Source organism: Pezoporus flaviventris, unplaced genomic scaffold, assembly GCF_033815535.1.
Source record: "Pezoporus flaviventris isolate CSIRO_AGI_PZ_B2104156 unplaced genomic scaffold, CSIRO_AGI_Pfla_v1 ptg000001l, whole genome shotgun sequence".
NCBI classification, from domain to species: domain Eukaryota; kingdom Metazoa; phylum Chordata; class Aves; order Psittaciformes; family Psittacidae; genus Pezoporus; species Pezoporus flaviventris.
Window position 1 is genome coordinate 4783253 of NW_026892549.1, and position 13525 is coordinate 4796777.

At 45.3% G+C, this 13525-nt stretch overlaps 1 protein-coding gene across 5 annotated transcripts in view; it reads right to left on the bottom strand.

Moving 5' to 3' along the window:
* Positions 1-6280: 6280 nt before the first annotated feature.
* The window catches only part of SEMA5B (semaphorin 5B), a 277220-nt gene continuing 269975 nt past the window's right edge, over positions 6281-13525 (bottom strand). For 3 of the 5 annotated variants that reach the window (XM_061468781.1, XM_061468923.1, XM_061468849.1), the window contains one exon: positions 6281-12627. In XM_061468781.1, the coding sequence (XP_061324765.1) occupies positions 12472-12627 (156 nt within the window). In that variant the 3' untranslated portion in view covers positions 6281-12471. Of the gene's footprint in view, positions 12628-13095; positions 13166-13525 lie in introns of all 5 variants that reach the window. The other 2 variants (XM_061469096.1, XM_061469010.1) reach the window with 2 other exon arrangements.

The window sequence follows — 13525 nt, forward strand, 5'->3', positions numbered from 1 at the left end:
AAAATACAGGGAAATGGTTTGTTTCTGCTATAATATTGCCAAAACCCACAGCAGATACTGCTACGAGATGGGGGCTGCTTAGTCAAAATGAATGTAACTTCATCCAACACCCAATCCATCCAAGAAGAAGATTTCCATTGCTTCTGATGAGGCTTTTGGTGGAAGTCTGACCCTGCTATAGGACTGAGGGTCCCCACAGACTGAGGGACATGGGGTGGGCTGGGGCAGAGGGGTCCCCCAGCAAGCAGGAGAAGGCACTGGGGGCAGTGGCAGCCTGCGCTGCCCCACTGCATCATCCTGACTGATATCACACGCTGCCTCATCAGGGCTCACGGCTCGGGATGCTGTAAGCCGGTTGGTTTTGCTGGTTCCCACTGTTAACATCTCTGTTTGGGCTTTTGGGAAGGAGACCCCTCTCAGTAACCTTCCATGTGTTTATTCTGCATTTAATGGAAACGAGCCCAACCCGGGATCTCTTGATCCGTGTTTATTTTCTAGGACCAGCTCTTTAGTAACACCCCGACTACTTACCAGGGCAAGTTTAAAATAACCTCATGTCCTATTAGTGCTGGGAAGAAATCTGTCAACTCTCATATCATGGAATAACTGGGCCCCACTATTCTTAGCAACAGTCTCTTTCCAGGCTATATATGGGAGCTTAAGGCTCCTCTAATGATACAGTCCCGGTTGTATTTATCTTTGCAGTGTTAACGGAAACCTCCGTCCTTTGGGGGGATGAGAGCCAAGGGTCCATCTCAGCTCCCCAGTGTAGTTCTGTGTGTTGGTGAACCCCCTATGCTCATTCCTTCTCAGAGTTGTTTTGGGGGTGTTTTACACAGTTTCTACTTTGCTGTTGTCAAAGTCTGCTGTTTCCCTGGCACAGAAATGATTTATTCTCTCTCTCCCGATCAGCACATCCTGGCTGGGTGCTTGCTGGTGGCTCCCAGTGTGACCACGTTGGAGTTACGTGTGGGTAGATGGGCCCTGTGGGATTGCTGGGCTGAGGCCAGGCTGAGTGCAGCCACTCAGTGTTGTGCCCAGATGTGGGGGAGCTGCTCAGATACCTCATATCTAATGGCCTTGGGACCAGCAGAGGGTGGGGGGAAAAGTCAGGGCCACTTTAAATGCTACTTGTAGGTGATTTGGCATCTCTGGGCTGCACCCTAGTGCCAGGGGATGCTGACGTTGGGGAAGAGCAGCAGCAGCACCCAGATGCAGGCGGGCAGCCTCTTGCTGCAGGTCATGAGGGTGAAGTAGCCACAGTGTTTCACCTGCTCCAGGAGTACGGTTTGGGCTGCAGCTGGGAGTTTTGTCAGGAATCAAGGCATTCTCCTGTACCTGACAATGCCGCTGCTCTGCACCCATGGCTACATGAACACAGATTTGCAACCAGGGCATTTTTTTTCCTATAGCTTGGGCTTGTGCAGGCAGAGGGGAAGCCCGGTGGGTGCATCATGGCAGGGCTCCTCATGCAAGCTGCCAGGACCAGCACGCTCTCCTCTCCCAGTGTGGGCCAGTCACCCAGTGAAGTCATCCTTGGCTAAGGTCTGCAAAATCCATCTTAACTCTTCAGGAGCCAAACGAGCATGGGTGCATGGGAACACAACAGTGGGGCAGCCTCAGCTGTCAGCAGGAGGCTCTGCAGCAGGTCCCATGGCTGCAGTGAGGTTTTGTTTGGAAGCTTTCTGCTTTGCTCCATATCTGCAGGCACGCAGAGCTGGTGGTGCTCTGGAGGTGCACTCTTCTGGTGCCACCAGGATGCTGGACCCATGCCCTTGGAGCTGCAAAGGCTGTGCTGTGAGTAAGCCTGTCCATCCGTTTGTCCATCTGTCTGCTTGGCCACAGACCTACAGCTACAATAAGTACCTGGATTAGGTGCTAAAAGGCAGTGGACAGGGGATGCAAACCTCCCCACAGGCAGCATACAGGAAAATGCCGCCTTGGTTGGACCCCAATAATTGGAGCTCAGGCAAGCACAGGCAAAGGAAGTACGGGTAGCTGATGAAGTGACCCTACAGTGTTCTGAACCTCAAACTCTGCCCAGGATTCTCCTAAACCTGCCTTTGGTGGCAGAGCTGAGGATTGGCATTGTGGGCATGGCTTTGCGGTTGAGTTTTGATGCTGGTAGAAATCTGGTGGGCAAAGGAAAGAGTGGCTCTGAGGTTTGTGGTGGGCAGGTGAGCAGCAGACATGTGAACTAGAACATCACAACCTCATACAAAAATAACCTCAGCTGGCTCTGAAGTGCAGAGGAGACCTTTTTGAGAGAGATTTTCAGAGTAGGTCTCAGCCTACGCTAAAGCATCACAGCCCTCCCTACCCTCCTGAGGCCCTCAGAGATGACTTTTGTTTGTTTGGCTGGGGCAGAGCTGTGTGTCTCCAGGCTGGTGGTGTGCAGAACTGATGGGAGCATAAGCCTGTACCTCTTAGCCCCAGACCCTCCCTCCTTGGCCGCTGCAGCACTCAGCGTGGTGGGGACTGCCAGGGACCAGCTGCTCCCCAGGATGGGCGGCCTCTGCCAGGCAGACGGTTTTGTCTCTTCCAGCGCCAGAAGAGGGACGGATCAGCAGAAGATGGGAGTAATTGCCAGGAGGCTTTCAGGCAGAAAGCGAGGCTCTCGCCCGCGGACAGGGTGATGTAAGTCAGCATGTAAATTGGGTACAACACAAGAAACTCAGCCGAGCTCCTACCGAAACCTATGCACAAAAAAATGTTGTTGCTAAGAAATGTGAAAATAGAAAACAATAACGTGGCTCCTGCCAGGGTAATAAAAGTGTATCAGCGTTAAGTGTGCTCTCTCGTACAGATCGCTTGTTCGTGACAGTAAATTAAGTACTGCAAAAATGGGTACAGTTTTCTCTGTGGCCATTGATGCTTCACATCATGGAAATAGCAAATGTTTCTGATGGCTGCTCATTACCCTGTGGTTGAGAGGGGAGCAATCCATTGCTGGCTCCATTATTTCCATGACAGCAAGGAAATGACTATGGGAGGTTTAAAAATGAAAGAATACAGCAAGGTTAGATGGATAGAGCCTCAACAGTCTGTTGCCATTCACCATGGTTGATGCTAATGTTGGGTCTCTGAGGGACCATGCTGTCTCCAGAGTGATGGAAAACCAGGACTACCTTTTGGTTACAGCTAATTGCCGGTTCATAAACTGTAAAGTTTGACCTTCAAAGTCTCCAGAAAAGCTGATTTGAAGCATGACAGTGTTGCAGCACAGCTCCTCAGCCAGGAGAGCACTTGAGTCTCTGCCATGGCATGGATAACACAGAGCCAGTCACAACAAAAAAATGGGTGATAAAACTATGGTCACAAAATAAACCTGCCCTATGAGGCAGTGCAAAGCAGGAAAAGGCAAGAGTCTACCCAGCTGCCAAGAGCCATTTCTATCCCAACAAACAAAATTACCTTGGCCTGATTCAGTCCTTTCCCCAGAGGAAAACGGTTTGATTTGCAGATATCGTGAGTAGATTGAATGATTGAAATGTGACCAAAGATGGGCTGGGGAAAGGAAAGGGGGTAAGGGGGGAGGGGGGTTGACCTAGGAAATGGGCCAATGTTTTACCCTAATGGCCTGCTTTTCTCCATCTCTGACTATGTCAGGAGTTAATTGTCCTTACCTCCCATGATGTGCGTGTGGTGTTTGGTGGGGTTGTGTTGGGTTTATTCTTTTGGAAGCAGGCTTGGGCAGTGCTGAACTCTGGCACCTTCTTGGTTAATTCAAACCTCAGCTTTTTTAAACAGAAAGTGCAGTGACAACTTCATGAGTGGCTTTTTATGAATGAACAAAACAAACCATGTCAAAATGCTTTTCAGCTGTTAGCATAACAGCATTTTTAATGAATCTCCAAAGGTTTTGGTAATTGAGCTCTGTGTTGAAGAGTGTGTGGTCTCTTGGCTGTACGCTCAAGGGGAAAAAGCACAGGAGAAGCCATGGGAAGCAATGCTTTTGCATAGGAGTGTCAAGCACATTGAGGAAGTGCTTGCTCTGTGCTGATCTCTGCACTGGGGTGGCTGTTCTGGATTTAAGTTGACTCAGAGGCTGTTGCTGAGCCTGGGGACTCTCCTCTGCCTGGTCACAGCAGCAGGGCTACGTGGGCTCTCTTACATCAGTGAAATGCCTGTGTGGCAGAGGGAGATTCAGGAGTCAGGGCGAGGGCTTCTGATCATGTCATGGTGGTGGGACTGGGGACACTGGTGGGGTGCTGGGCACTGGTCGGGGTGCTGGACGCTAACAGGGGTGCTGGGCATAGCAGTAGGAGACCCACTCAGGGCTTTTCTTTATCGCCACAGCCTGAGTGCTTCCTGAGGAGGGTGCCTGTGTGGTGACCTGCCCAGCCATCGCTCCAGCAGCGGGTGAGGATCGTGTATGAGGGGGTCGAAGCCTTGCTAAAAATCAGGCTGCTGGTTATTTCTTATTTCTGCACTGCCTGCAGGATGTGGTGCCTGTTCAGAGGAGGAAATTAACTTGATCTGGCATGATGTGCTCTTGATAATGCCCTGGTGCCAGCACGCAGCTGCTCAGCCACTCTTGCAGTGGTTATAGCTTGCTCATCCAAGTCCTTGCTCCAGTGTTTTCACTGACATTGACTGGGCTAGGCTGCAATTCCCTGCCCATCCTTTCCTCCATAACACCATGTGCTGGCTGTGCACTTGCCCAGGCAAGTGCCCCACCAGCCAAGAATGTTTCCAAGTCTTGATGGGAAAGAAAACACCAGCAGAAGGGCTTCATATGGAGGGCCGGGGCTAGGACAGGTTTGTCAGTGCCACATCCGGCTAAAGGCATCCCTAAAGCATTTACTGTAGAGTCCTGTAGGAAACATGCAGACATGGATCATGAGGGACCTGCTGCTTTTACCTGTTCCTCCATTTCTTACACTGACCCCTGAGTGGTACCAAAGGCAGGTTGGAGGGGGGCTGTGCAGCCCTGGGGCTCTGGCTTAATAAAAACCTGGTGGGGAACCTGCAAGATAACAAAGCTTTCACTGTTTACCCCACAGTTAGGAGTTAAAGAAGGAAAAGCGTACAGGTGAGGTGAGAGACCAAAAGTGCACTGAGGCTACAAGTGAAACTGTAACGTTAATGAATCAAATTAGCAACTAGAAAAAACTGTTGTGGTAGACAGATTTTAAGGAAATTGGAGATAGGTTCCAATGCGATACTTTTGGTTCTAATTGATTGCAGAAGTGGCTTCATGCAAAACAAAACCTTTCAGAAACGACCTCCCTGTGTTATCATGCAAGCTAACCGGGAAAAAAAATCCATCTTACTCACAGCAAGTTTGTTTTTACTGATCTTGTGCCTCTCAATTACTTTTTAATGGTCTTCATTGAAAAGAAATTCCTGTATGCACACTTGAGAATATGAAAACACCCAAATGATAGCTCATGATTTACTAGGATTAAAGTATTATGTATGCAGGTGTAGCACGTTTCAGGCTATTAGCAATCCAATCTATTTTTTATGACATTATGGTGTAATTTTCTGTATGAAACTTCAATATAAGTCTTGAGCTGTATCGGAACATAAACTAAAATGTTCCTGACTCTGTCACTTTTCACGGTCTTTACTTTGATTAATAAATGCAACAAGAGCTATAACGTTCTTCAATATGAGGCTACAATCATCCTTCAGTCAGAATGTGTCCCTCAGCTTTTTATAACTTCTCACATCAATATGTACGGCTTATGAAGGAGCAGCAGTAGGATTTCATTGGAATGGAGCACATACGCCTGAAAGGACCCGTATGTCCTTTGATCTCCATGCCAAGGAGCTTGGTGTCATGTGCGGAGAGCTGGGAGCAGAGGGGAGACACGTACAGCAGAACTGGATGCAGATCTGGCACCCCGAATTTCAGACAGATTTGATCTTACCTCACTGGACACCTTACTCAGAAATAGTTTTTCAACTGCACCCCAGGTTTGGGGTGGAGCTGTACTCTGACATGCAGGCTTCCATAGGAAGGGAGTTGAATTCCAGTAACAGACTTCAGCATTTCACTCAGTAACACAATTTTGTAGCCACACAGTCTTCAACTCATGACAGATATAATCCAGACTTAGGCCTCAGGATGCAGCTGGAGTGCAGGCAGGGAGGAAGGATGGATGCTGCAATTTCCAATCCCTGCAAAAGCAGCTGAGTGGATTTTGCATTGCCCTTGGCCACCAGCATCAGGAAGAAGCTCCTCCACGTTCCCTCTGACCTGCCCTGCCAGCACTGCTCAGGAGCCCCAGCACCACCGTGCAGCAGCCACAGAGGGAAATAACTCACAGGCTTCTCAGGTTGGTCTGTTTTATTTCTGAATTATTCTTTACATTGTACAATATATAAAAATACAGAGTACCCCAAAAAATTCACAGTGTCTAAAGGCAGTGATTACAGTCTAGGTCACCTTTTTACTAAAGTACCATCAAGTTCAATTGCATAGGAAGGGTGATGTGCCTTCACAACAGAGTTCAATAATACTCTCCAGGTTTTGCTGTTTTAGGGCAAGCATTCCGTGTTTGCATCACAATTTCCCATGATCCAGTATTGCATCTGTCACTCTCCCGCCTCAACTACAAGCTAAATCATGTCGTTTCCATCACACATACCATTCATCCTCCCGAAAGTGTTCTCTGTGGGAATGCTCCTAATTAACTGCACCACTTTTAGGTATGCGCAGGTTTGGATGTCAGCTAGGGAGGGCTGTGTGGATAGAAACCGCACTGGCATGCAGCTGGCTGACTTTTATGGTGTTTGGCGTTTGTTACTAAAAACCATTTTTATTAATGGTCCATCCATGCCGACCTCTGCTTGACTCCATGGCATGCGAATGAAGAGCATCCCGCTGATGGAGATTTCAGAACTAGATTGCAGTGTTAATACTTTTCATGATCAGATTTGTTTAAAAACACATGGGGGCTGGGAACTGCAGAAAGCCAAATGCTGGTCTTACAGCACTGAACCTTCTCACATAGAAATTGACAGCTGAGGCTGGAGGCAGAACAGGGAAAAAATCAAGTTTGAGACCCAAACTTGTGTCGAATGTTATTGAGCACTTAATTTTGTGGCTCTCTAAATAAAGGGTTGTTGGTTTTGTTCCTCCAGCCAGGGCTAATGCAGATGCTAACGTTTCACGAAGGGCCCAAAGGAGGTATTTCCAACAGAACAGCTGAGACAGGGTAAGTACCACAAGGACCCAGCTCCAGAGGGGCTTCTGTCCAGTTTTGAAGGTTCTGGCAATCAAAATTTATGGATTTTCCCACCTACCCCAAATGTATTCTCGAAGCTGCTTGAAGTTTCCTCCTAACAAGCTTAAGGGGAAGATTCACCTGTTTGAGTCTGGGCCCTGGTCATGAGGGCATTAAAGTGATCTGTGGGAAAAAAAGAAATCCTTCAAACCCAATTTACTGGGTATTTCTCTGTTACTCCAGACAGCTCCAAGGGGTGCTGTGCCCTGTCATGTGTGCAGCCTGGCTCATGGGAGGTAACAGGGCGAGGAATAGATGCAGAGCCTTGGCCATGAATGCTGGAAGCTCCAGAGACACCCATTGCACCAGGTACCTGACTGCCATGGCCTGGTGGCTTCTCTGTGCCCCTCTGAAAACGAAAAGCCATGGGTTTGCAGGGTTCCTTTTCCCTAAATTTGGTACTAAAACCTTCTAGTGCGATTATAAAGCAAGGCTTATTATGCCGATCAATAACTCAGAAGGCAATTGCTATCTTCTTCAACATGGAAGTTGACATTTTCTCTGTTCTAATAGATGATGTCTTTTGGCTAATGGTACAATATTTGTTACTCCTACTTGCTATTTCAATTTTCTTTGCACAATTAGTCCCTACTTATAATTACAAAAACAATAGAGTGATGATACATGAGTGATATGGGAGGCTTCTTCAGAAAATATAAGTAGTAACAGGAATATTTTTCTTAATCATTCTTAACCAGAATGATTTAGGGGAGAATCAGCATTTCTAACTAGAAAAATCAATTTTCTTTTCAATTAAAAAATTATATTTCATTTACCTCAAAAGGGTTGGGGCTTTTTTTTTAAAACTAATGGGAGGGATGCTATATTTTTACAGGTTTTTTTCTTCATTTTATCCCTGTGAATTTGAATGCCAGCACTGCCTTTCTTATTCTAAGTTTCCTCTGCAGGCATTTTGTTAAATATATATATTGTGTGTGTATATATTATAAATATATACTGTATCTATCCACTGATAGATGTATACACTATTACAAAAAAAAGAGTAAGCTGTTACACGAACTTTACATTTACATTTATATATATATATTTTTATATATATATAACTTTCCCCCACTCTATTTGGTACAAAGAATAAATCAATCTCAGTGGACAGCAATTTTCTCTCCAGGTGGGCTTAACATAGGATTAACACTGGAGGCATCAATTGTCTGCATCAGACATGAACTCCGTTCCTACTCTGTTGATTTCAAACTAATCATCTCATTTTCCAAATGTAAGGCATTAGGAACAGTGGTGGTAATACAATACAATTTCTTTTATAGTGTCTGTACAGTTCATATGTTTAAGAGCAGCCTGGCTCATATGCTGAACATTCAAGTGCGCCTTTAGAGCAACAGCACCTCTTATACTGTGGTACTATCATCAAGTGGTTTGGCACAAGTTATTTCTGGTGGGTGACAGCTGATCAAGTAAAGCCCAACAGCATTGGCACAACACAGCCTGGATAAGGCCATAATGCACACCCCATCTGGAGGGAGAAAGGCAGCCACTCCATGGAAAAAGAAGAAAGGCCTAATTAAAGATGTTTCCGCTACACACTTGGCTGTAAGATTTCAACCATATTTTACATAATGGATATCCGAATCCTATCCAAAGGGTTTGCAGAGAACCAGTGTCGCTAGACCAGCACAGGAACTGCCCAGGTTCCCCTTCTCTGCCTTAGAAGTGAAAGAAAAAATAAAGAGCAAGATGAGTCTTTTGGAAGCAATGCTCCTGAACTAAATGCATTTCCAGTGCACTTTCAGATGGCCTTACAAATAGGAAATTTTAGCAACTTTAACATCCAGCTGCAGGAGCAATTCAAGCTGCTACAGATATTACAGACCTGATGATCAAGGTGCTGAATTATGTGGATGCAAGAATATCACTGTACCTGGTGTCATTAACCTGCCACGCATTAGAGAGCTCATAAAAAATGCAACCCTCACACCGCATTGACATTGTCCTTAAAGAACTCACACTCATGCAAACAGCGAGTAATATGTGTTCTATTTTTTTTTTTATTGTGCTCTCTCTTCTCTCTCCTGGATTCTCCTTTCTGCTCAAATGGAGTCTACAGACCCTTGCTGTGATTGCCAATTATATCAGAAAGGGCTGAATCCATTCGGATGGCTGGTAAGAAGAAATGGCTTGATGAAACTATAACCATGGGCACCACTCTCAAAGCATCTGCCCTCCAATAGCCTACAAAATATGCCCCTCCTGAGCACAATGGAAGTAATGACCTATCTTGGTGAGCTGAACATTTAAATAAATCCAGCTGCTACGCAGCACGTTGGGGAAAAAAAAAAAAAGCAGTTAACATCATGTTATTCTGTGAAGCTGAAAATGGAAAAAAGTTGAAGGAGGAGGGAGGAAAAAAAGAAAGGAAAATAGAAAATTATCATGATTGCAAAGTTTGACTTCCTCCCATCCCCCCCGACTCCTGCTGCAATTCTGCCATGTACATAGTAATTGAAGAATGTATCAATACAAGGAATCTTCTGAGTGGGAAGCTTGGAGATGGCTTTGATTTCACAATGGCTAGAGTAATCTTGGGAGCCAATGTTTTTTTCTGAATCACATAAATTAAAGCTGGGAAAATCCCATCCTGATAGTCAAATGTAATAATTTTCAACTCCTGAGCTATATACTTGTTAGAACTATTTTAAGTCAGGAATTTCTGAGTTGCTGAGGGGCCATGGAAGTCAGCAAGGCAGGGGATTACAGCATGAGGCACAAAGGCATCACTCCTCAAATGGGATTTAGGAGCCTAGGAAGAGCCTCCCTCCAGGTGCTGGCACTTGCTACCAGTGCTCTCCTTCTACCCTGGTGATCCTGCTTCACTCCCACCGCTCCCACCACAGCCATGCTGGCAGGGGAGTTAGGGCCACTGTGCCTACTTGGAGGGTTGCGACACGCTGCTTCAGGAGCTTCAAGCTGCAGCAGGAGCTTCAAGGTCTGGACCAGCTCCTGACGCCACTGCTTCAAGTGTGAGTGCATCTATTTAAGGGCACCTCTCTCTATCTCAATTCCTCTGTTCTCCCTATTTCACCCAGTGAATAGAGCAGAAGCAGGATGAGCTGCTAAATTAGAAAAACAACTGCTGAAAATGACAGGCACCACTGAGCCTAAGGTGTCCTCACGGCAGTGCTAATGACCTCACTTTACTACAAATATCCCTACAGCCTTCAATCACTGCAAACTGAAGTTGGACAAAGTAATTTAAAAATGGGAGGCCTCTTTATTCTTGCCTTCTGGTCAAACCACCATAACACAGGCTTACAGAACTGTGTTGGCTTTTCCTTGCAGTAAAAGCAATATACTTGTCACTAGGAACATAGTCTTTCTTCATTTCCTACTGGCTGCCTACATGAAAGAGCTGAGTACACAGCCCAAGCTGGGCTTCCAAACAAGCAACTGCAAAGGAATAGCACTGGGAAATGATCGGTGCCAGCTTACAGCGAAATCTGAAATAAAGAGAAGCCAAACGGGACTGCTAGGAACACGGCCGAGTCAATGGCCACGTACAGGCATGGTAATTGCTCAAGTAAGATGCACACAACAAAGCCAACCTCAGGACCACATGGAGCTCATGCGTGTTTCAGGGTGTACTTTTATCTCATGCTCAGTATTGCGACATTCTAAAATCCTTAGCATCAGGAGTTCATTACAAATATTTAGAAACACTGAATGATAACAGCGGTGAACTTGTCCACGTTGCTAACACATTGGATGTAATTGTACATTAAGCACCAGCAATAAGTTTCCTTTTTGCCAAACAAACAATTATGTCAGACAAACATCTGGTTGTAGACAACATGGCTTCTGCATCAAACTAATACAGTTCTTGTAGACACAGTCACACACATACATAAAATTACATTTCAAGGCTGGATATACTGTTTAATAATGCTACTGCCCCAATTTACTTCAATAGCTGCAGCAGCATTTGTTCATTGGGTTGGTTTTTGTTCAGAAAAGATTAAAGAGATATTGGCAAACAACGCACATTACTCAGCTGTGTTACTATTTCATAGAGTACTGACTGGAAGACACTGTAAGAATGTGCAGCAGACTTTCTGGGTCATGTCAGACTATGGAAACATTCCGTACAAAAATACCCTCCCTCTGAAAAGTCAGAATTATTCACTCTTAGAAAGTAAATGAACTAAAAACCAACAGCAAAACAAGACGGAAAAAAACAGCCCAAAGCACAGTGATTTCCCACAAGAAGAGCATGGCCTCGAAAGTTGCCTTTCCTGGCAGACGTAATCAGGATCAAAGCTAGAACAAAAAGAGTTAACACTGTCTCAGGAGAAAAGAAAAAAGGAAGAAAGAAAAAAGTCCATGGCTCTTGCACGGCAATCATTACACCTTTTTTTTTCCAGTGATATAAACATCTTTGTTTGTTAGGCACTCCAAGTTCATATCTCCGATGTTATTCCAACATTTACTTCTCTCAGTGTCTCACTGCCTGTATAATTTTCTTTCAATTAAGACTGGAAACGTTCTGGAAAGCTTCTTTGTGTAATGCACTTTGTTTGTGTGTTGTTTCTCATCAGCTGAACTGCATATTGCCAAAGAAGGCTGCGGAAAGTATTTCCTGTAATATGAAAAGATTCTGTTGAAGATACAGGGAACACTGCCCTAGAAAGTCACTTCTGTTTGTTTGTTTGTTTTTCCAGAAACATAAAAATATGAAAAATTAAAAAAGGAAAAGAAAAAGAAAAAAAGTTGTTGGCACGATGGAGTCCCGCTCAGCCTGTCTCATGAACTGTGTGTCATCCAGCGCACCATTGCTACCCTGTCTCAGGAAGGATGTGCCTCACCAGACAGACACCCCTGCCCCAGGAGGTCACCTCTCGCCTTGCTTAGAGTGTACCCACATATTGTGTGCTGCTGCATGGTGGCCACTGAGCCCAGCACACAGCCACCTCCTTGTGACAGTGTTGGCGCTGGACAACAACGCTGATGTTCCAGCCATAAACAGTTGCAGTAGTAAGAGCCATCTCCAGCCAAATATCAACAAAAGCACTGCAGAATGGTCCATATGTGGTTTTGTCCTTGTAAGGAGATGTGCTGTTTACAAGAAATACAATTAACCAAAGGAAAAAAAAAAGACCCTACTGTACAATATTTACATCTAGAGGCTGAGCCAGTATTTGGTCCATAAAATCAATTTAAAAAAATTCATATAGGAAGTATCCAGTCCTGTAGGATCTGTCCATCATCAGCTGTTGGTAAAGGTCCTTCCAGGGGAGGCCTCAGGCCTGTAGTCATATTTATTCAGTGTACTGGGATAATAGGTTGTTGTGTACACATTGGTTTGCTGCAATGGGTAGAAGTTGGTCCTGTCATCTGGTATCAAATTGTTCTTGTTAAGTGTCTGTAAAAGAGAAGAGGACATGACAGGGATGGTAATGGTGCCACATAATTACTCTTTACTACCTGCAGACACCTCCCTCTCACCTGCCTTCTCTATCAAGGTCTCAGTTGCAGCCACCACCTCCTTCCCTCCAGCTGGGAGAGTAAGACAGTACATCGTACTCACTATGGGGCTAGTCTGCAGGGGACCACAGCTCCTGCTAGGTCTCCTTTGGTGGACCTGTGCTTAGCTACTGCTAGGGCCAGAACCCAGAGCCTTCTCCAGAGACCTGGAGTCTCCTGGTAGATGGCATGTTGTCTGAACATCATTGTCACACAAAACCATGCTGGGCCTACACCAAAGTTGGTGACAAATGACAGCGCTCAATCTAATCTCTTCCAAAATGCTCATGTTACAGACTGCAGCTTCCTCTCAAACCAGTTGCCAAACGGCAGCTTTTTCTCTTTGGAAGAGCAGGTGTGCATTTACCTGATCTCCATCTCCATTGGTAGATATCCAGGTTTGGACCCCCCGATATTAAGTGTGTCACTTCTGTAAGCTACAGTATAAGTAACAAATCATGGTCACTTTTGGAAAAGCTAAAATGACTTAAAAAAATCAACAACCATGTAACAATTGTTGGCAATAATAACATAAAATTGAGAACCACAAATGCCCCTTTTACCATAAAAATTTAGAAATGTTTTTTTTTCTCCCTCCCCTTTTCCCCCCCTCCTTCTTTGCTTTTTGCAAGAATTAAAATTACTCTTCCCACCAGCAAGCAGGTGTCCCCTTTCATCAGATTAAAGCCCGTTGCTATGCCAGCTGTTACCTATGCACAAGGATAAAATCCCATTTGGGTGTGTGTGCAATAATTTTATGGAACTTTCTCCTGCATCTTTACAGTCATTTGATTTCT